The sequence below is a fragment of the Heptranchias perlo genome, chromosome 2 (assembly GCF_035084215.1).
Source record: "Heptranchias perlo isolate sHepPer1 chromosome 2, sHepPer1.hap1, whole genome shotgun sequence".
Classification (NCBI taxonomy): Eukaryota; Metazoa; Chordata; class Chondrichthyes; order Hexanchiformes; family Hexanchidae; genus Heptranchias; species Heptranchias perlo.
This window is the reverse complement of record NC_090326.1, coordinates 167,757,978-167,781,738: the sequence shown is the minus strand read 5'-3', so window position 1 is coordinate 167,781,738 and position 23,761 is coordinate 167,757,978. Positions and strand designations below refer to the sequence as shown.

Sequence of the window (23,761 nt, the reverse complement as noted above, 5' to 3'; positions counted from 1 at the left end):
TGAAGCGCTTTGGGATGTCACAAGGGCGTGTGAGGCGCTGTATAAATGCAGGTTCTTCCTTTCTCTATGAAAGGACTCCACCTGGAACGTTAAGCTGCTTCTCCTGCCTCAGGTGCTGACGGACCTGCTGCCCATCTCCAGTGACTTACTTTTATTGAGATTTCCAATATTTTGGAGTTAATCTGTTTATCTTAATAATCTCCACAGCACATTGTCGTCTCCTCCCCCTCGTCCCCCTTTGCCTTTCCCCCGTGCAGTGAAAGTATGTTAATAAAAGTTAAATAGCGGTCGTGTGGCTGCATTGTCGGTGAGAACAGGCAGGGCTCCGAGCAATGAGCATTACTGCCCGGTGTGATATGGGGAGGGACGGCAGGAACGAAAGCGGTTGGAAACAGAGCAACGGACATCAATGTACGGGGCGGGGGAAATAAAGGTGTGGGGCAACGAGCATTGCTGTATGGAGAGGGGGTGTTGGGAGAGCAGAACAATGAACCCCGATGTACCAGGGGGAGGGGAATGGAGTGAGGCAACGAGCATTGCTGTATGGGGATGGAGGGTGTTGGGGGAGCAGAGCAATAAGCACCACGGCAGATGGGGTGGCAATGACTGTCATTGAACTAGGGAGGATGGAGGCAACAGGTGATGCGGCACGGAAGGGGTTAATGAGCATTACTGCACAGAAGAGTTGAGTGGGTAGTGGGTGGGTAGAAGCAGATCAACGAGCGCCACTGTGCGAGGGGGGGTCAACGGACTCGGCGTGCGGACAGGCATTGCTGGCAGGCACCAATAATAGACACAGCAGCGAAGGAAACTTGAAAGCGTTACATCCTGACCTCGTGAAAGAAAGCCGATGCGAGGAAGACTGCTGTCTGAGCTATCCTCTTGTTCACTCCTCTCTTCAACATGGGCTTGTAGAAGTGTCTGTGGGCAAAAGAGAAAAGTTTTTATTTCATCAACATTCTCCCCTCTCCAACCCAAAAACAAAAAGTAAGCATCTGACCCCGTGATATCTGGGATAGCGAGGGTTCATCACCTTGATCATCTCCAGATTCGACTATTCCAATGGTCTCCTGTCCGACTTTAGCTCATCTTTAACTCTGCTACCAGTATCCTATCCTGCACCAAGTACTCCTCACCTGTCACTCCTGTCCTCGCTGACCTGCATTGGCTCCTGGTCCACCAAATGCCTCAGACTTAAAATTTTTGTCCTGGTCTTTAAATCTCTCCGTGGCCTCGCCCCAATCTATCTCTCAAATCTCCCCCAGCCCTACAACACCCCTCACCCAAACACTCCATTCCTCTGACTTCAATCTCTTGTGCATTACCCCTCCCTTCGCCCCACTACTGTCAGCCACGCCTTCAGCTGCGTAGATCCTATGCTCTGGAATTCCCACTCTGAACCCCTCTGCCTCTCCACCTTCCTCACTTCCTTTATGACCCACCTCTGACTATGCATTTAAGGGGAAGCTAGATAAATACACGACGGAGAAAGGAATAGAAGGGTATGTTGATAGGGTGAGACGAAGAGGGGAGGGAGGAGGCTCGTGTGGAGCATAAACACCGGCATGGCCCAGTTGGGCCGAATGGCCTGTTTCTGTGCTGTACATTCTATGTAAACTTTTGGTCACCCCTCCTAATCTCTCCTCCTTTATCGTGGGGTCCATATTCCTTACGTCTGTGAATCTCCTTGGAACTTTTCTTCGTCCCAATGTTAAAGACGCTACAGAAATGTACATTGTCAGATCAGAAACTGTTGGCATTGGTAAACTAACTACACGTTTGACCTGTATCACTGAGGCCAAAGGAACCTCTAGAGTAGAAGGAAGCCGTAGGGTAGAGACACCTGTCCTCACCTGCTACACCACCTGTGGACCGGAATGTTCCAGTTCTTCCAGAAGTACGGCACAGTCTCAGAATTCCTAGGGCAGAAACAGATTGTTACACGTTTACTTCAACATAGACAAACCTGCCACTATTTTCCAGGGGTACCCAACTCCACCCATTTCTCCTTCTCCCCGACCTCCCCTCCAGCCAACCCAGGTCAAGTGAAATTGGCCAAAGTGATTAAAAAAAAAATGGTACGTGGGTTTTGTCCATGACTCAACAGGTAGATGCGGTGCTGAGGCCAACAGACCAGCACGTTCCCCGATCTGTGCAGAGTTAGCTGGTAAACCAAGAGGAGCAGCAGCGACGCACCACTACAATCAGTTTTAACATTCCCCTGGGACAGGGAAGTGGGGGCTAAGAGGCCACAGCCAAAGTTCCTGTTTTATAGCAGTACAATGACCGTTGCTGGGAGGTGCACACGTATGGGCAACGAGTGAGGCCTGGAGCAGGTTTGGCAACATGGCCTGGCTCTGCTGGTTCGAGCGAGCATTTAGCCGAAGTAACATCGGGTTGCCAGCATCCATGGAACTGCAACTCAGCATCAGCCAATAACTATGGAAGGTGCAGGAGGGGGTGGGGGAAATCACTAGTCATCAAGGATGGAATCCCAACATCCCATTTTGCTTGTTTTTTTTTTGGTTTCCAGGTTTGAAGTCAGTGGTTGTGGACTTAACACCCAAAATGCCCCAACATCTCCCACTCTTGGGGAAGACAACAGGGTCAACCAAGATTATGGTGTAACCAAAAAAAAAAATCAAAAAATACACAGTGGGAAGAAAAAAAATTAACTACCAGAAATTATTATCTTTTGTTGCAACGGCGCTGGAGCGAATTGGCTGGGAAGATTTAGAGCTCAACAGTTCGAGGATGATGAACAGTAGAGAGGGGTTTAATTACTATCTGTGCCCATGGGACAGTCGGCCTCTCAGTAACTCCACAGACGACTTCCTTGAGCATATTGTCGACAATATAACCTAATATTCCCAAATAAAATGTCTCGAGAGGGAGATTCTCCAGGGTGGAGATAGAGTGCGATGTTTCAGATTACTCTAGAGCTCAGTTCTTACCACCAGTCCCTGTAGAACTCCCGATCCCCAAACTGCATCAGCTCAGCTAAAAAGTTCATGGAGGAGTGGAAGAACCAGTAGAAGAAGATGAGCCAGATCAGGTGATTGGGAACCTGCAAAAGGTGAAGAATGGAGAATCTGACCCAAGTATGTGTGTTATATTTCCATCTCTTCTCAAAGGCATGGAAAGTCAACTTAGGTGGAGGCATGTTGTGAGACCACAAGTCAGCCATCAAATCCAACATGTGACCAGACATGCATGACTGTGCTGAATCAGAAATGTTCATCCCCCGTTTAGTAAGCTGCAATTTCACCCGCGTTAAACAAAAGTTCTATTATTCAAGAGCTGAGTGCCCAACTCTTGGATACTGAGAGTCAGAGAGTCATTCACTCACATACAAGAACAGCCCGAGATACTAGAAGCTAACACAAACCACAACCATACAGCTCTAGTGCTAATTCTAAACAGTACGCGAGGATTGGAGGTTGCTGGGTAGAGTGGATAGGAGCACAGACAAGCAGCATTATAGAGTGATGAGATAGGGGTCACAGCCACAATGCTCCACACTGTTGCAGAGGCTATACGATTCTACATGCAGAGGAAAGCTTTTCATGCAATCCCACATTCCACACCTAGTTTGGCCTTCTGCCAGCCCTGCCCACATTGCCTTCCTCAAATAGAAAAGCCTTTTGGTTGCTTTGATGTTTTGTGAAAGCTTTTGGCTTCATCTCAACTTGCTCTTTGAAAAGTTTTCTTCCTTGAAGAAGCAGATAAACAACCTTTGCCTGGAACTGTAACAGCTCTGAGAGGAACAGACGTTCAAAGCCTGGGGGTCTGCCTCTTTCACAGCATTACGGATGCTGCATCAATGTCTATCTCTGATTCAAGGACTTCATTCAGGCGTCAAATTTTCCAAATGGAGCTGGAGAAGGTGGTGTAGACGAGGAGACCCTTGGATCTGAGAATCACACTTTAGAAGCATCAAGGGAAGCCACTGATGTACATCTCAATCCAAACTTAAAGAATTGAGCTCCGAGTACTGATGCTGAAGCTGCGGGGGAATCATTTTGTTTTAAACCAGTTCTCCTCTAAGGTTGGGATCAAAATCATATTCCTGAGGCAGCGTAGAAGGAAATTTACTCCAAGTCTAACCTGTGCTGTGCTCGATGTTGATCACTGGGTACCCAAAAGCAGGAAGTGTGCTATTCTCCAGCAATGACAAGCCCTCCCCTTGCAGCAGCTGATCAGATAACTAAACTGTTGGCTCAATGCAACGAATTACCGGAGCAACTGATAAATGAGAAAGTCTAAAAAACTTTAGTCATTAACTCCTGTGAACGTTGCTGCTTATGGCAGGTGTCACATGTACATTTATATATCACAGAACGTAGAAAAAGACAGACTTGGATTTCTATAGTGCCTTCTATGACCTCACACTGTCCCATCTCACTTGAAAGATGGCACCTCCGCCAGTGCAGCATTCCCTCAGTACCGCACTGGAGCACCAGCCTAGATTCTGTGCTCAAGTGTCTAGAGCGGGACTTGAACCCACGACCTTCTGACTCCGAGCCAAGAGTGCTACCCACTGAGCCAAGGCTGACACTTGTATGTAAAACGTAGGCATGGGTGTGGGGTATAGGAGAGAAGAGGACACATGGCTACTGTAGCAATGTAAAGCTACCTCCCTGTGCCAATTTCCCCTGCTGGGATTTGGGTTTGCACCTGCATCTCTATGTTAATAAGTGGCAAATTCTAAACATTGGAAATCTAGAATATTCTAGTCGAGCAGACCTAGCTGCAGTAAACTTATTTCCCAAACAAAGAAAATTACTTACGGCAAGCTTCAGCAAGCGCTCAATCATCCTGGAATAGTCCATGTCCTGAAATCAACAATTATAAGGGTTTATTATACAGGCACAGACAGGGAATACAAATCCTTGGCCATCAACCACAGAACATTATGAGCATAAATCTTCAATAGTGATCATTGTGTGAGCGCACAGAACGTACTAAACAGATGCGCTGAGAAGCCGCTGTAAAAATCGATGAAAAACCGAAGGAAAAAAAGTCATAAAATTTAATAAAGATTCAACTTCAAGATGCACTCATTGAGGAGCTTCGAACAAACAGCCAGGAGTTCCTCTCAATGTACAATGACCCTCTGTTATTCCAGGGTACTCGAGGATGGGATTAAAAATAGATTCTCCAGGCAACGTAAAGGGAGCTTCACTCTGTATCTAACCCGTGCTGTACCTGCCCCACGAGTGTTTGATGGGACAGTGTAGAGGGAGCTTCACTCTGTATCTAACCCGTGCTGTACCTGCCCTGGGAGTATTTGATGGGACAATGTAGAGGGAGCTTCACTCTGTATCTAACCCGTGCTGTACCTGCCCTGGGAGTGTTTGATGGACAATGTAGAGGGAGCTTTACTCTGTATCTAACCCGTGCTCTACCTGCCCTGGGAGTGTTTGATGGGAGAGTGTAGAGGGAGCTTTACTCTGTATCTAACCTGTGCTGTACCTGCCCCGAGAGTGTTTGATGGGACAGTGTGGAGGGAGCTTTACTCTGTATCTAACCCGTGCTGTACCTGCCCAGAGAGTGTTTGATGGACAGTGTAGAGGGAGCTTTACTCTGTATCTAACCTGTGCTGTAACCTGCCCTGGGAGTGTTTGATGGGACAGTGTGGAGGGAGCTTTACTCTGTATCTAACCCGTGCTGTACCTGTCCTGGGAGCGTTTGATGGGACAGTGTGGAGGGAGCTTCACTCTGTATCTAATCTGGGATGCTCGTGCTGACCACTGGGTGCCAATAATGTTTTGTTCTCTAGCGCCAACATTGCTGAGCGCAAAGAACAAGTTCAATGCAAATTCAAGCCGATCACAACTGATTCATCCATATTGACAGATAAAAACAAACAGGAGCTCAATATCTGTTTAATGTTGTTACAAGTTACTTACTTTGAATGGCTTCATAGAATTCTGTATGGCTGGTACCATCCACTAGTGAAACAAAAGAAAACCACTAAGTCTCCCAACTTACAAAATATTTCTATACAAGACATTCAATACAAGGGTACAGAACTCAGCACCTGGTACAGGCCACTGCGCATCAGTGATTTACATTACTGTCCTTCTACGTAGACCTGGGTAACAATATACTATTTATATAACAGGACTGCAATGTAATCAAGGTTGAGCTAATGCTTCCAGGACAGCAGACTCAAGTTGGGTTCAAAAAAAACAAAATACCAGTCAACACAGATGGATGGGAGCGGGGGAGGGAGGGATGTGAAGCAGGATCTGGCTGTTAGACTATATTGACCATTTTTACTGTGTGTGTGGACCTGTATCTCAACTGGCTCGTAAAGGCAGCAATGCATTTTTACTCAGCTGGCCTCCACAAATCTTCTCCAGACACTGGGATAAATCGTTAGAACCAAAGTTGTGAAAATGAATTTTGAGCAGCTGCACAATTCTGTACGTGTAGCTGCTTAATGTTGTCACCAGCGTTTTTAATTCCTCCCGACAATGTAAACGAGAGCACACTGTGGAGACACCTAGTTGGTAACACTCTCGCCTCGGAGTCAAAAGGTCGTGAGTTCAAGTGCCACTCCATAGACTCTAGCACAGAATCTAGGCTGATACTTCAGTGCAGTACTGAGGGAGTACTGCACTGTCGAAGGTGCCGTCTTTCAGATAAGACGTTAAACTGAGGCCCCATCTGCCCGCTCAACTGGACGTTAATGATCTCATGGCACTATTAGGAGTGTTGTGGGACCTTGCTGTGTGCAAATTGGCTGCCGCGTTTCCTGCAATACAACAGTGACTACACTTCAAAAAGTACTTCATTGGCTGTAAAGCACTTTGGGACGTCCTGAGGTCGTGAAAGGCGCTATATAAATACAAGTCTGTCTTTCTTTTCTTTATTCTGCAGACAACCTTGCTGTATCCAGCCCAGGAAGGCTTGATGTCACATGGTGCCTGAATTGGAAATATTCTAACATCTCTCACCTTGAACAAATATTCTCCAAAAAAAAAGCCTCCATGATAAAGTTCATCAAAATTGCAATCAACAAAAATTGATAAGCCATCAAAATATTTTCCACATCACTTGGTTGTAATGGTGACATAGCTCAGCTCCCTCCCCTCAACAAAGTTTGGTAAACATTTATTAACGGAGCCTTTAAAGAACAATGCGTCACTCAGAATTTTTTTTATTCGTTCATGGGATGCGGGCGTTGCTGGCGAGGCCAGCATTTATTGCCCATCCCTAATTGCCCTTGAGAAGGTGGTGGATTACTCACCTGCTGAATTAACCCCACCAGTAACTGTGTGAAGAAAAGCTGCAAAGAAAACAAAACAAATATCAAACCAGAGATTTGGGGGGAGGGGGAAGGCACTGAGTAATGATGACGGCCCCATGTGTGATATGGAAGCAAGAGCCTGTTTCATCATTTTATTAGATCATGGCTGATCTGTACCTCAACTCCATTTACCCATCTTTGCTCCATATTCCTCTACATCCTTTCCTCATAAAAATCAATCGACTCAGTCTTGAAAATTTCAACTGACCCCCAGAATATACAGCCTTTCGGAGGAGTGAGTTCCAGATTTCAAATACCCTTTGAAAAAGAGCTTCCTGATTTCACTCCTAAACGGCCTAGTTCTAATTTTAAGATTGTGCCCCCTTGTTCTGGATTCCCAAACAATAGTTTCTCTGTTACTATCAAATGCTTTTATTAGTTTAAACACCTTGAATAGATCATCCCTCAACCTTCTAAACCCAAGAGAATACGAGCCAATTTTATGCAACTTGTCCTCATAATTTAACCCTTTAAGCCCTGGTATCTGGTGAATCTGCACCGTACCCTCTCCAAGGTCAATATATCCTTCCTGAGGTGCGGTGCCCAGAACTGAATGCAGTATCCCAGCTATCAAATGGCCTGCTCTCTGATTAGCTAGCTACAGTTCCTATGGTGATATCACGACTGTACCAGAGCCATGTAAATGGTAAATGAACATAGCACCCCGTGAAGCACTCAACCATTATCAGGAATGAGCAAAGACATTTCCATTTGCTCCGGTACCCCTACATAATGGGGAAAATGACCAGCTGTACCGGCAATGCAGAAGGGTCACCTGCTGTTTAAGGTGAACTATTCCAGCTCCAGTACCTGCATCAGACATGTAGCAATGTAAGATTATACATTCCGCTGGTGTAATGTGAATGGCCGTAGAAACCCACTGGTGGCAAAAGCAGCCAGGGCTCCCATTCAACATTGGTTAAAAAGTAAATCTGGCTGGAAAAGTCAGCCCAACTGTGGTCCTCACCAACCCCCCTCCACCAAAAACACTCCATAGATGAGGGCCGCTTGCACTCTTGTTAGTGTACGTAGCAAGAGCCGCCACCTTCAGGAGAGGAGGGGACAACATGGAAACCAGACTTACTTGTATTTACAAAGGAGTCGGACTGGTGCGTTTGTCCCTCATATATTTAGTTCCTGGTTTATCCATGAAAGGAACGTTTACATTGCTTCCAGAATGGGAATGCTGGCCAACTGCCATTTCCCCCCTGTCTCCCACATACATTCCCTAGCCTAGAGGATCTACTTTGAGGGGTTCTGGGGTTAAATTGTGTCTAAAATTTCTCACCATTTCAAACAATCTCCTCAGCAGGAACCGCTTGCGGATACGGGGCGACCGGGGAAAGTTTAGCTCATAGCACAGGGTGGGTGCAAACAGGAAGTAATACATATCTAGAAGAGAAAGGAGACAAAAGAAATCACAAAGTGGAGGCAATGAAAGTAATACAGAAACAAAGAATCATAGAAAGATGCCATTCAGCCCATCATGTCCATGCCAGCTCTTTGAAAGAGCTATCCAGTTAGTCTCATTCCCCTGCTCTTTCCCCGTAGCCCTGCAAATTTTTTCCCTTCAAGTGTTTATCCAATTCCTTTTTTGAAAGCCACAATTGAACCGGTTTCCTCCATCCTTTCAGGCAGCACATTCCAGATCATAATTACTCGCTGCATAAAAAAGTTTTTCCTCAATATAGCATTTGATTCTTTTCCCAATCACCTTAAATCTGTGCCCTTTGGTTCTCGACCCTTCCGCCAATGGGAACAGTTTCTCTTTATTTACTTTATCTAAGCTCTTCGTGATTTTGAACACCTCTATCAAATCTCCTCTTAACCATCTCTGTTCCAAGGAGAACAACCCCAGCTTCTCCTGTCTCTCCACGTAACTGAAGTCCCTCATCCCTGGAACCATTCTTGTAAATCTTTTCTGCACCCTCTCTAAGGCCTTCACATTCTTCCTAAAGTGTGGTGCCCAGAATTGGAAACAATACTCCAACTGAGGCTGAACCAGTGTTTTATAAAGGTTCAACATAACTTCCTTGCTTTTGTACTCTATGCCTCTATTTATAAAGCCCAGGATCCCTTATGCGTTTTTAACTGCTTTCTCAACCTATCCTGCCACCTTCAAAGGTACCCCTTTTTGCACATATACCCCCAGGTCTCTCTGTTCCTGCACCCCCTTTAGAATTGTACCACTTAGTTTATATTGCCTCTCCTCATTTTTCCTGCCAAAATGTATCACTTTGCACGTCTCTGCATTAAATTTCATCTGCCACGTGTCCGCCCATTCCACCAGCCTGTCTATGTCCTCTTGAAGTCTATCACTATCCTCCTCACTGTTTACTACACTTCCAAGTTCTGTGTTATCTGCAAATTTTGAAATTGTGCCCTGTACACCCAAGTCCAAGTCATTAATATATCAAAAAAAGGAGTGGTCCCAGCACCGACCCCTGGGGAACACCACTGTACACCTCCCTCCAGTTCGAAAAACAACCATTCACCACTACTCTCGGTTTCCTGTCTCTTTGCCAATTTCGTATCCATGCTGTCACTGCCACTTTTATTCCATGAGTTTCAATTTTGCTGACAAGCCTATTCTATGATTCGATATGGCACTTTATCAAACGCCTTTTGCAAGTCCATATACACATCAACCGTATTGCCCTCATCAACCCTCTCTGTTACCTCATCAAAAAACCCAATCAAGTTAATTAAACACTAATTGCCTTTAACAAATCCATGCTGGCTTTCCTTCATTAATCCACACTTGTCCAAGTAATTATTAATTTTGTCCTGGACCATCGTTTCTAAAAGCTTCCCCACCACCGAGAACTGACTGGCCTGTAGTTGCCGGGTTTATCCTTACACCCTTTTTGAACAAGGGTGCAATATTTACAATTCTCCAGCCCTCTGGCACCACCCCTGTATCTAAGGAGGATTGGCAGATTATGGCCAGCACCTCTGCAATTTCCACCCTTTCAGGTAGTGCATTCCAGGCCATATCAACTCACTGTGTAAAACAATTTTTCCTAATTTCCCCCCTAGTTACCGACACATCCACCAGTGGGAACAGTTTCTCCTTATTTACTCTATCAAAATCTGGGATGTCCTAAGGTCATGAAAGGTGCAAGATAAATGCAAATCCTTTCTATCTTTCATACCCTAGCTTTCCAAAAGAGCAGTGATGACTGAATTTATGAAGAATGCAAATTATATCAACCCCTCCTTCCCAAAAGGACCATCCCAAATATCCCCCCCTTTTCCCTGTTAAAAGTTAAAAAAGTTTCACTTCAATCACTATACAAATACTTGTAAACAATTTTACAACACCAAGTTATAGTCCAGCAATTTTATTTTAAATTCACAAGCTTTCGGAGGCTACCTCCTTCCTCAGGTGACCTGAGGAAGGAGGTAGCCTCCGAAAGCTTGTGAATTTAAAATAAAATTGCTGGACTATAACTTGGTGTTGTAAAATTGTTTACAATTGTCAACCCCAGTCCATCACCGGCATCTCCACATCATTATACAAATACTTGCAGATAATAATCAACAGGGGGCAGAGCAGGATTATTTACTGTTTCCTACACAAACTCTCCACTGTAACTGAAGCTACGTGACCAATACATTCCATTCAGTACTCATATCAGCCCAACCTGTCTGCAGGGAAAGATATGTTGCAAGGGAATAATGAGGCAATTCCTGAGTCAAGAATTTCAGGAAATGTTAACAAAGCTGGATATTGTTCTCTTCGAAGAAGAAACTTGGAGGTGACCTAATTGAAGTTTATTCTAGGAGAATACCAAATTGACCGAGGCAGCTTTCTTCACCACGGTGAAGGGTTCAAATAAAGGGGACACATGTTAAATATTAGGAAGTTAGAATCCTAGAATCTTCCAGCACAAAAGGAGGCCATTCGGTCAGTCATGCCTGTGCCGATTCTTTGAAAAAGCTGTCCAATTTAGTCCCACACCCTAGCCTTTTCCCCATAACCCTGTAAATTGGTCCTCTTTCCTTTTGAAAGTTCCTATGGAATCTGATTCCACCACCCTTTCAAGTAGTGCGTTTCAGATCTCAACAACCCTCTGTGAAAAAAATTTTCCTCATTTCCCCACTACTTCTTTTGGCAAATATTTTAAATCTATGACCTCTGGTTGCCGACTCACTTGCCAGAGGAAAGAGCTTCTCCCTACTTGCTCTATCAAAACCCCTCATTATTTTGAATACCTCTATTAGGTCTCCCCTTAACATTCTCTGCTCTGAGAACAATCCCAGTTTCTCCAATCTCTCTCCACATAACTGAAATCCCTCATCCCTGGTATTATCCCAGTAAACCTTCTCTGTACCCTCTCCAAGGCCTTGACATCCTTCCTAAAGAGTGGTGCCCAGAATTGGACACAATACTCCAGCTGAGGCCTGACCAGTGTTTTGTAAAGGGTTAGCATGACTTTCTTGTTTTTGTATTCAATACCCCTATTTACAAAGCCAAATATCCTATACGCTTTCTTAACTGCCCTCATCAACTTACTCTGTCACCTTCAAAGATTTGTGAATATGCACCCCCAGGTCGCTCTGCTCTCGCAGCCCCCTCAAAATAGTATCATAGATTGTGCTGCCTCCCCATGTTGTTCTTCCCAAAGTGAATCACTTCATGCATATCTGCATTAAATTGTATCTGCCATGTGTCTACCCATTTCACCAGTCTGTCTATGCTCTCCTGAAGTCTGCTAATATCGTCCTCACTATTCACCATGTTGACAAGTTTTGTATCATCAGCAAATTTTGAAATTGTACTCCCTATACCCAAGTCCAGGTCATTTATATATATATAAGAAAAGGAATGGTCCTAATACCGGCCCTCTAGGGGACCACATTGCAAACTTCTCTCCAGTCAGAAAAACATCCGTTCACTACTCACTGCCTCCTATCCCTTAGTCAATTACGTACCCAAGTTATCACTGAACCTTTAATACCACAGTAGGTACAGCAGAAGAGGCTATTCGGCCCATCGTGCATGTGCCAGCTCTTTGAAAGAGCTATCCAATTAGTCCCAGTCCCCTGCTCTTTCCCCATAGCCCTGCAATTTTTTCCCTTCAAGTATTTATCCAATTCCCTTTTGAAAGTTACTACTGAATCTGCTTCCACCGCCCTTTCAGGCAGCGCATTCCTGATCATTGCAACTCGCTGCATAAAAAAAGTTTCCTCATGTTGCTTCTGGCTCTTTTGCCGATCACCTTAAATACGAACATACGAATTAAGAGCAGAGGTAGGCCATTCGGCCCCTCGAGCCTGCTCTGCCATTTGATAAGATCATGGCTGATCTGATTGTGACCTCAACCCTACTTTCCAGTCTACCAACTATAACCTTTGACTCCCTTGTTAATCAGGAATCTATCCAATTCAGCCTTAAAAATATTCAATGACCCTGCCTCCACCGCTCTCTGGGGAATAATCCGTGTCCTCTGGTCACCGACCCATCTGCCACTGGAAACAGTTTCTCCTTATTTACCCTATCAAAACTGTTCATGATTTTGAACACCTCCATCAAATCTCCCCTTAACCTTCTGTGCTCACCTGGTTCCATTCTTATCTATCCAGTCGTAGCCAGAGAATCACCTGCAGTGGCTTCTCTTCTCACTCCAGCACAGTTACCTAGAGTCCCCCAAGGATCTTTCCTTGGCCCCCTCCTATTTCTCATCTACAGGCTGCCCCTCGGCGACATCATTCAAAAACACAACATCGGATTCCAACACCCAGCTCCACCTCACAACCATCTCCACTGTCTCTCATTTGTCACATTTCTTATCCAACATCCAGTACCGGATGAGCAAAAATTTCCTCCAACTAAATACTGGGAAGACCAAAGCCATTGTCTTTGGTCCCCGCTGCAAACTCCATTCCCTAGCCACTGACTCCATCCCTCTCCCTGGTCACTGTCTGAGGCTGAACCAAACCGTTTGCAACCTTGGCGCCCAATATGACCCCGAGATAAGCTTCCGACCACATTTCTGCTCCATCACCAAGACTGCCTACTTCCACCTCCGTAACATCACCCGTCTCCGATCCTGCCTCAGTCCATCAAAAGATGTGATAACAGGACACTTAGAAAATAATAATAGGATTTGGCAGAGTCAACTTGGATTTATGAAAGGGAAGTCATGTTTGACAAACCTATTGGAGTTCTTTGAGGATGTAACTAGTAGAATAGATATGGGGGAACCAGTGGATGTGGTATATTTGGATTTTCAGAAGGCTTTTGATAAAGTCCCACACAGGTTACTGAACAAAGTTAGAGCACATGGAATTGGGGGTAATATACTGGCATGGATTGAGAATTGGTTAACAGACAAAACAGAGAGTAGGAATGAACGGGTCTTTTTCAGGTTGGCAGACTGTGACTAGTGGGGTACCGCAGGGATCAGTGCTTAGGCCCCAGCTATTCACAATATATATCAATGATTTGGATGAGGGGACCAAATGTAATATTTCCAAGTTTGCTGATGACACAAAACTAGGTGGGAATGTGAGTTGTAACACAGATGTAAAGAGGCTTCAAGGGGATATAGACAGACTAAGTGAGTGGGCAAGGACATGGCAGATGGAATATAATGTGGAAAAATGTGAAGTTATCCACTTTGGTAGGAAAAACAGAAATGCAGAATATTTTTTAAAATGGTGAGATTGGGAAAGGTTGACATTCAAAGGGACCTGGGTGCTCCTTGTACATGAGTCACTGAAAGCTAGCATGCAGGTGCAGCAAGCAATTAGGAAGGCAAATGGTATATTGGCCTATATTACAAGAGGATTTGAGTACAGGAGTAAAGATATCTTACTGCAATCATATAGGTCCTTGGTGAGATTGTACCTGGAGTATTGTGTACAATTTTGGTCTCCTTACTTAAGAAAGGATATATTTGCCATTGAGGGAGTGCAATGAAGGTCCACCAGACTGATTCCTGGGATGGCGGGATTGTTGTATGATGAGAGATTGAGTAGACTAGGCTTGTATTCTCTAGAGTTTAGAAGAATGAGGGGTGATCTCATTGAAACATACAAAATTCTTACAGGGCTCGACAGGGTAGATGCAGGATGTTTCCCCTGGCTGGGTAGTCTAGAACCAGGGGTCACAGTCTCAGAATAAAGGGTAAGCCATTGAGGACTGAGAGGAGTAGAAATTTCTTCACTCAGAGGGTGGTGAATCTTTGGAATTCTCTACCCCAGAGGGCTGTGGAGGCTCAGTCACTGAGTATATTCAAAACAGAGATCGATAGATTTCGATATTAAAAAGGCATCAAGGGATATGGGGATGGTGCAGGAAAATGGCATTGAGGTAGAAGATCAGCCATGATCTTGTTGAATGGCGGAGCAGGCTCGAGGGGCCGGATGGCCTACTCCTGCTCCTATTTCTTATGTTCTTATGTTCATCTGCTGCTGAAACCCTCATCCATGCCTTCGGTACCTCCAGACTGGACCTAAGCTCTGGAATTCCCTCTCTAAACCTCTCCACCTCTCTCTCCTCCTTTAAGACACTCCTTAAAACCTACCTCTTTGACCAAGCTGTCCTAATACTTCCTTGTGTGGCTCGATGTCAAATTTTGTTTGATAATGCTCTTGTGAAGCGCTTTTGGACGTTTTACTACGTTAAAGGCGCTATATAAATGCATGTTGTTGTTGTAGTAAGGAGAACAGCTCCAGCTTCTCCAGTCTCTCCACATAACTGAAGACCCTCATCCCTGGTACCATTCTAGTAAATCTCTTCTATACCCTCTTTATGGCCTTGACATCCTTCCTAAAGTCTGGTGCCCAGAAATGAGCACAATACTCCAGCTGAGGCCTAACCAGTGTTTTATACCTCCTTTCTTTCTATTTTTATCCTATCCAATATCTCTACTTCCCCCACCTCTACTGCGACATTAACTTCATCCTCTTCTTTTGTGAAGACAGGTGCAAAGTATTCATTCAGTTCCTCAGTCATGCCCTCTGCCTTCACAAGATTTCCTTTTTTGTCCCTAATTGGCCTCACCATTACTTTAACAATTCTTTTACTTTTTATATGTTTATAAAAGATTGATCAAGGATAAAATTACAGTTCTAGAGGGACATTATACTAGAGGGTTCAAAGACTGAATCTATTTGGTTGGAATTAAGGAACAGAAAAAGAGCTGTTACATTACAAGGTGTTTACTACAGACCCCCAAACAATGAGAAGGAGATAGAGGAGCAAATCTATGGGCAAATTTCAGAGTAATGTAAAAATAATAGAGCAGTGATAGTAGGGGACTTCATTACCCTAATATAGGCTGGGGGAAAAAAATGAGTAAAGGGCAAGGTCCTCAAATGTGTACAGGAGAACTTTCTGAATCAGTTCATTTCTAGCCCAATGAGGACGGAGGCAGTGCTCGATCTAGTTCTCGGGAATGAAGTAGGGCAAGTGGAGTGTGTTTCAGTGGGAGAACATCTGGGTAATAGTGATAATATAATTAGGTTTAAAGTAGTTATGGAAAGGGACAAAGAAAAATCAAAGGTGAAAATACCCAACTGGAAGAGAGCCAATTTCAGTGATTTGAGAAGGGATCTAGCACAGGAGGACTGGAAACAAAGATTGGCCAGGAAAACAGTAAATGAGCAATGGCAGACCTTCAAGGTGGAGATAGTTCAGGTATAAACCAAGCACATTCTCATAAGGAGGGAAGATAGAGCATCGAAAGCTAGAACTCCCTGGATGACAAAAGTAAGGGAGGTTAAAATAAAACAGAAAAAGGAGGTTTATGACAAATGTCAGGTACAGAATATACAGTCGAAAACTAGGCAGAATACAGAGTGTGCAGGGAACATTGGAGAAGGATATAAGAAGGGCAAAGAGAGATTATGAGAAAAGATTAGCGGGTAACATAAAGGGGAACCCATAAATCTTTTATAAACATATAAAAAGTAAAAGAATAGTTAAAGGAATGGTGGGGTTGATTAGGGACATACAAGTTATGCTGAACTTCTTCCCATACAAAAGTGGAATAAGTTAACAGGAAAAGCTATTGAAGTATACAGTACAAATAGGTTCAAGAGACAATTGGATGTGATTCTAGAGAGAAGAGATCGAAGGGATAATTTTTTTTTTATTATTCATTCTCAGGATGTGGGCGTTGCTGGCAAGGCTGACATTTAATGTCCATCCCTAATTGCTCGGAGAAGGTGGTTTGGTACTACAAAATGTCTTGCTAGGCCACTTCGGAGGGCAGTTAAGAGTCAACCACTTGATGTGAGACTGGAGTCACATATAGTCCAGACAAGGTAAGGACGGCAGGTTCCTTTCCCGAAAGCACATTCGTGAACTGGTCAGGATATTACTAACTTCATCCATTAACTTTGTGGTCACCTGATTACCGGATTCCAAAACTGAATTCAAATTCTCAAACTGCCACGGGATTTGGACACGCAATTCTCTGGATTATTAGTCCAGCAACATAACCATGACAGTACTGTGACCCTATTGCTAATCAGTGACAAACGGACTGGCTTTTTGGACCGAATGATCTTTCCCCGTTCCTGAAAATCAGGCTTTGGTAGAAATTCAGAACCATATTAGTTTACAGCATTGAACGAGGCTATTTGGCTCATTGTGTCTGTGCTGACTCTGTGCTAGAGTAATCTGAAGCTAATCCCACTGCCCTGCTCTCTCCCCAAAGCCCTGTATCTTCCTTTGCTTCAAATATTTATTCACTTAAAAGATGCAACGGTCTCTGCTTCAACCACCCCCGAGGCAAAGCATTCCATGCTCCAACAGCCCTCTGCGTGTAAAGGAATTTCTCCTAAACCCTCGCCTCACTTAATTGAGTTTTGTTAGGTAAGCGTATCAAGGGATATGGAGCAAAGGTGGGTAAATGGAGTTGATGTACAGATCAGCAATGATCTAATTAAATGGCAGAACAGGCTCGAGGGGCTGAATGGTCTACTCCTGTTTCTATGTGCCTCATCCTGAACAGTTTCCCCAACATCATCAGTGACTATCGAACAGGACAAAGCCAACTAAAATTGTCACCATCAGTGAAGAATTATTGAGTTGAAGGACTACACCAATAATACGACTTGCTCTTCAGAGCCACGCTATTTTACAAAACCAGCCGACAGGCAAAATCCTTACTCAATGGAGGCGAGCATTGAGAAACTCAGTTTCTTCTCTCCCTCTGCCCTCCTGAAGATAGTAACTCACCATTCGTCATCTGGTGCTTAATCCAAATGCCCAATCTTTATTTGTTCGCCTAGACCCCCAACCTACACAAAACTCTGATTACCAACTGAACTTCAGTGGCAGCATAAATCCCCATCTCTCAGACATGCCACAGGGAGTCTTCACCGCTTTAGTTCAAGAAGCTGCTCTCAGCATTTTCTCTCCTCTCCTTGCTCGTCTGTAAAATTACACGCCACGACAAGGAGCATCTCAGATCTGCCGAGAAGCCAACATCCAGGACTTTCAACACATATGAATCATAAAACCCCCTCACCTTTATATGTCAGGTTCCCTGGATACACGACTACTGTCTGCACTGCTTCTCCATTCTCTTTCAACCCAGGAGCTACAAAAAGAATCGGAAAGTTATTCTTGCAAATTTTTTCTGCAATTCAGACACAATCAGTCCTTAGTGTCGACAGCTCGCCTCCTCCGACAGTTGCTGAAAATATAGGCATTGGGACTTGCTTTTAAGGATTGAGGCTAAATAAAGCAGAGGTAATAATATTCGCGTTAGACACTGTGTTAATTTAGCAATGCTAACCATACAATAGTAGCAGGAACAGGTAGCTTTCTTTAAAACGTTTCTGATTTGGGGCTTTGGGGAGGGGTGGTGGGGAATGGGTGATGCAGCAAATTCCTATACTATCCTTGACACTGGAACCTGGGTTTGAATCAACCGATAAGATGAAAGTCTCCCCACTCTCTGCCGGCTCTAAGGGTTGAGAGTTTGGGCAGTCTCAATCCAACTCCTTGTGGATATGGGCCCATAGAACAGAACTACCTTTAATTTAGCACTATTTGGAAAAATTGGAAATGTCACACTGATGTAATAGGGATGAGGCACATTGTTAGAGGGTTATGGGTTTAAGCCCCACCCCAGGATTTGAGCACCTAGTCCAGGCTGATACTTCAGTACAGTACTCAAGGAGTTCTGCATTGTAAAAGGTGCTATCTTTTAGATGAGACGCTAAACTGAGACCCTGTGTGCCCATCCCAGGTAGAAGTAAAAGATCCCATGGCACTATTCAAACAAGAGCAGGGCGAGTTCTCCCCATATCCTGGCCAAAGTCTATCCCTTCAAAAACAGATTATCTAGCCATTTATCTCATTGCTGTTTGTGGGACCTTGTACCCAAATTGGCTGCCAAGTTAGTCTACATTTTTACAAGTGACAAAAGCAATTTATTTAGTGTCAGCCGTGGCTCAGTTGGCAGCACTCACGCCTCTGAGTCAGAAGGTCGCGGGTTCAAGTCCCACTCCAGAGACTTGAGCACAAAATCTAGGTTGATACTCCAGTGCAGTACTGAGGGAGTATTGCATTGTTGGAGGTGGACGTAAAAGATCCCACAGCACTATTTCAAAGAAGAGCAGGGGAGTTCTCCCCGGTGTCCTGGCCAGAATTTATCCCTCAACCAAGATCACAAAAAAAAATTCTCTGGTCATTATCACATTTCTGTTTGAGAGAGCTTGCTGTGCGCAAATTGGCTGCCACATTACAACAGTGACTACACTTCAAAAATACTTAATTGGCTATAAAGCGCTTTGGGACGCCCTGAGGTCATGAAAAGCACTATATAAATGCAAGTCTTTCTTTCGATGCCTTGAGGACGTGAAAGGCAGTACAAGTGCTATTTCATTTGCTCTTTGGGGCAGAGTGGGAGAAGGTTAGTTCTGCTGTATCTGTCCTGGGATCCCTTGATGCTAATATTGTGTGCTCTAACTGGGGAAGTGCTCCAAGTCCCACCCTTAGACTCGTGTCCTTTGGAGGAGTATACTGGGCTCCACTCCCTATCTGGAAGGACCCCTGAGTGAGGGGAAACACAGGTGCTATTAGCATGCCATTTCTATTTTCTCCAACCCTGTCTCCCACCAATGACGGGGATGTGGCTGGTAAATTTATCCCACCCTATCATTTTGCCGTGCACACCACTGGTACAGCAAAAAAAAAAATCACAATATCAGTATCCTCCCCATTTACCACAGCTTAAATATTTTGAAAGATAACACCTTTATAGACAACCCAATTAAAACCCCCACGTTACAGCGTCCCCCAAGGGCAGCTGTGCATTTAGTTACAGGTATTAGCACAACTGGGACATCTCGTCAAGCCAAACCTAAGCACACTCACTAATTGTAGCCTAGGGAACGCCAACAAAATAATCGCAGCCACAAGAATGAAGGGCCTTTCAGATGTGTGTTTCCAGTATTAGCAGCTTAACTTTTAAAGGCTACAGCATAGAAAGGAGCCATTCAGCCCATCAAGTCTTTGCCTGTATTTTCTCTGCAGGAATCACTGGTCGCGCCAACTTGCTCCCTAGTCCCTTTCAATATTTTTCAAGCAACTATCTAATTCCCTTTTAAATGAATTTATGGACTCTGCTTCAACAATGATTTGTGGCAAAGATTTCCACATTCTGACCACCCACTGTGTAAAAAACCCCCACTTTAATTATTTGCGATTATCCATATTTGTGCCCTTGTTACTGTCTTGCCTCAAAAGAAAGTAAGAAATAGGAGCAGGAGTAGGCCATATGGCCCCTGGAGCCTGCTCTGCCATTCAATAAGATCATGGTTGATCTTCCACCTCAACTCGACTTTCCCATATGCCTTGATTCCCCTAGAGTCCAAAAATCTATCGATCTCAGAGGCATCCACAACCCTCTGGGGTAGAGAATTCCAAAGATCCACAACCCTCTGGGGTAGAGAATTCCAAAGATCCACAACCCTCTGGGGTAGAGAATTCCAAAGATCCACAACCCTCTGGGGTAGAGAATTCCAAAGATTCACAACTCTCTGGGGTAGAGAATTCCAAAGATTCACAACTCTCTGGGGTAGAGAATTCCAAAGATTCACAACCCTCTGGGGTAGAGAATTCCAAAGATTCACAACTCTCTGGGGTAGAGAATTCCAAAGATTCACAACTCTCTGGGGTAGAGAATTCCAAAGATCCACAACCCTCTGGGGTAGAGAATTCCAAAGATCCACAACCCTCTGGGGTAGAGAATTCCAAAGATCCACAACCCTCTGGGGTAGAGAATTCCAAAGATTCACAACTCTCTGGGGTAGAGAATTCCAAAGATTCACAACCCTCTGGGGTAGAGAATTCCAAAGATTCACAACTCTCTGGGGTAGAGAATTCCAAAGATTCACAACCCTCTGGGGTAGAGAATTCCAAAGATTCACAACCCTCTGGGGTAGAGAATTCCAAAGATTCACAACCCTCTGGGGTAGAGAATTCCAAAGATTCACAACCCTCTGGGGTAGAGAATTCCAAAGATTCACAACCCTCTGGGGTAGAGAATTCCAAAGATTCACAACCCTCTGGGGTAGAGAATTCCAAAGATTCACAACCCTCTGGGGTAGAGAATTCCAAAGATCCACAACCCTCTGGGGTAGAGAATTCCAAAGATCCACAACCCTCTGGGGTAGAGAATTCCAAAGATTCACAACCCTCTGGGGTAGAGAATTCCAAAGATCCACAACCCTCTGGGGTAGAGAATTCCAAAGATTCACAACTCTCTGGGGTAGAGAATTCCAAAGATTCACAACTCTCTGGGGTAGAGAATTCCAAAGATCCACAACCCTCAGGGGTAGAGAATTCCAAAGATTCACAACTCTCTGGGGTAGAGAATTCCAAAGATCCACAACCCTCTGGGGTAGAGAATTCCAAAGATTCACAACCCTCTGGGGTAGAGAATTCCAAAGATTCACAACCCTCTGACTGAAGCAATTTTTCCTAATTTCGGTTCTAAATGGCCAACCCCTTATCTTGAGACTGTGATCCCTAGTTGTAGACTCTCCAGCCAGGGGAAACAGCCTCTCAGAGGGCTCGACATTGTAGATGCTAAAAATGTTATACATTTCAATGAGATCACCTCTCATTCTTCCAAACTTCAAAGAATATAGGCCCATTTTCGAGGAAACATTATCAATGTTTATCTTATAAACATTCAGAATCTTGAAGGCCTGTATTAAACTCTATTTACGATCTTACCATTTACTGTTTATTTCCTTTCCTTAATCTTACTTAAATCTATGACATCGTGTTTCTCTACATTGAACGACGTCTGCCACCTATTTTGCCAACTGAACTTCAGGCTTTCTAAATAGGAGCATTGTGTAAAAGAATGAAGAGGTAATGATGAATTTATACAAAACATTGATTAGGTCACAGTTAAGTGCATGGTGCGCATTTTGAGCACTCCTTTATAGAACAGACATTAAAGCCACAGAGAGCGTACAGCGTAGGTTCACCAATATGATGCCAGGGGTGGGAAACTATATTTATGAGGACAGACTTGAGATACTAGGATTATTTCCATTGGAGCAGAAGGTTAACGCAAGATTTAATCGGGGCTTTTAAAATTAAGAAGTGTATTGGAGTAAATAGGGAAAGACTATTGCGTATGGCTGGGGAGTCAGTGATGAGGAATTAATAAAAAATCATCACTAAATGAGGAGAGGGGTTGGAACAAATTTCTTTAAAAGAACAATTTGCATTTATATAGTACCTTTAATGTAGAAAAGAACATCCCAAGATACTTCACGGGGCATAATCAGACATAAATGGGTGCTGAGGTGAAGGAGGAGAAATTGTGATGGGTGATCAAAAGTTTGGAGAGCCTTAAAGGAGAGGGAGGGAACTCCATGACGTGAGTCCTAGACGGCTAAGGGGGCGGCCGCCACTGGTGGGGCAAAGTGAGGGTGAATGCAAATAGGGTCAGAGGAACAGAGTGTTCGGGGTGGGAAGATTGTAGGTCAGGAGAAAGTTACAGAGATGGGGAAGGGAGAGGCCACAAAGGGATTTAAACACAAGAGTTTGAAGCGCTGGGAGACCGGGAGCCAATGTAAATCAGAAAGGGTGATGAGCGAGCGGGCAATGTTAGAGGTGGAAGTAGATGATTTTTTTCTGATGGAGAGCATGTGGAGTTGGAAGTTCAGCTCAGGGTTGAATAGGACGAGGTTGTGAACAGTCTGGTTCAACCTGAGACAGTGGTTGGGGAGAGGAATGGAATCGGTAGCAAGGATACCAAGTCTATGGCGGGGGCTGAAGACGATGGCTTTAGTCTTCCCAATGTTTAACTGGAGGAAATTGCGGCTCATCCAAGATTGGATATTGGACAAACAGTTTGATAGCACAGAGGCAGTGAAGGTGGTGGAGCGGTAGAGATGGTGGTTTGCATACAGGTAGTTGGAAAATGGAAAGCTCTGGAGAAACTGTTTCCACTGGCAATTTTTTTTTAAACGAGGCAAGTTCTAATGATTTGGAATGCACTGCCTGAAAGGCGGTGGAAAGAGACTCAATAGTAACTTTCAAAAGGGAATTGGATAAATACTTGAAGGGGAGAAAATTGCAGGGCTATGGGGAAAGAGAAGAGGAGTGGGGCTAATTGGATAGCGCTTTTAAAGAGCCGGCACAGGTACAATGGGCTGAATGGCCTCCTTCTATGCTGTAAGATTCTACCGTCTAGCCTCGATTACATGCTTCAAGTTCAAGGGAACAGTGTTACCAAATGAGCCAAGCTGACATGACCAAATGCTGGCAACCTAATCTCAGCAAGGAGGAAGAGAAAATTCAAGGTGCATCTCCTCAGGGCTAGCTGAAGAGGAGCATACACAAGCAACCTTCTCTTAGACCTCTGCCAAGAAATGGTTTGTAGCATGGGGAAGGAAGGAGGCAACAAAAGAAAAATGAAGTGTTTAACTCATTAAGAAATTAATCCTGATCCTCAAAAGCGTGATGGGGAGTTGGGGTGGAAGAAGGACGAATACCTGCACTATAACATCACACAGTATTAAAATATAAAACCAACACGGAAGCAAAGTGAGTCGTAGCATCAGTGTATGGCAAAATAGAGTCGAGATATCAATTCACGTCAGAGGTCTCTGGGCAGCACAGTATCCAATCATAGTTGCAAGGAAATGGCAAACAGAGATCAGGAGCTCTAACCACGGGGATAGGAGAAAAATAAACGGAAAACTATCCTGGGCCACAATTGCATAACTGTTGGCACTGCAGAGCCCTGGGGAGCTAGCCACAGGTCAGCAGTCTTAGCAGTGAATGGTAAATGGGAAGTGGGAGGGAAATTTAGTTACTTGTGTTTTTTTTTAAAAATATGGTCATTGCTAGGTCGCGTGGGGGTGGGGGTCTGGAGAACTCATAGGCTTAAGCATCCCGACAGGAACATTTTGTTGGATCATCATTTCTTGAATAGGTTCTTTGAC

At 44.3% G+C, this 23,761-nt stretch overlaps 1 protein-coding gene across 2 annotated transcripts in view; it reads right to left on the bottom strand.

The window, feature by feature from the left end:
• Positions 1 to 23,761, bottom strand: part of LOC137299902 (diacylglycerol O-acyltransferase 1-like) — a 103,104-nt gene that overhangs the window by 2,238 nt on the left and 77,105 nt on the right. For both annotated transcript variants that reach the window (XM_067968887.1, XM_067968896.1), the window contains 8 exons: positions 17,809 to 17,880; positions 8,607 to 8,710; positions 7,259 to 7,297; positions 5,913 to 5,954; positions 4,791 to 4,835; positions 2,955 to 3,067; positions 1,854 to 1,919; positions 834 to 921 (listed from right to left, as the gene is read on the bottom strand). In XM_067968887.1, coding sequence (XP_067824988.1) covers positions 834 to 921; positions 1,854 to 1,919; positions 2,955 to 3,067; positions 4,791 to 4,835; positions 5,913 to 5,954; positions 7,259 to 7,297; positions 8,607 to 8,710; positions 17,809 to 17,880 — 569 coding nt within the window. The remainder of the gene's footprint in view (positions 1 to 833; positions 922 to 1,853; positions 1,920 to 2,954; positions 3,068 to 4,790; positions 4,836 to 5,912; positions 5,955 to 7,258; positions 7,298 to 8,606; positions 8,711 to 17,808; positions 17,881 to 23,761) is intronic.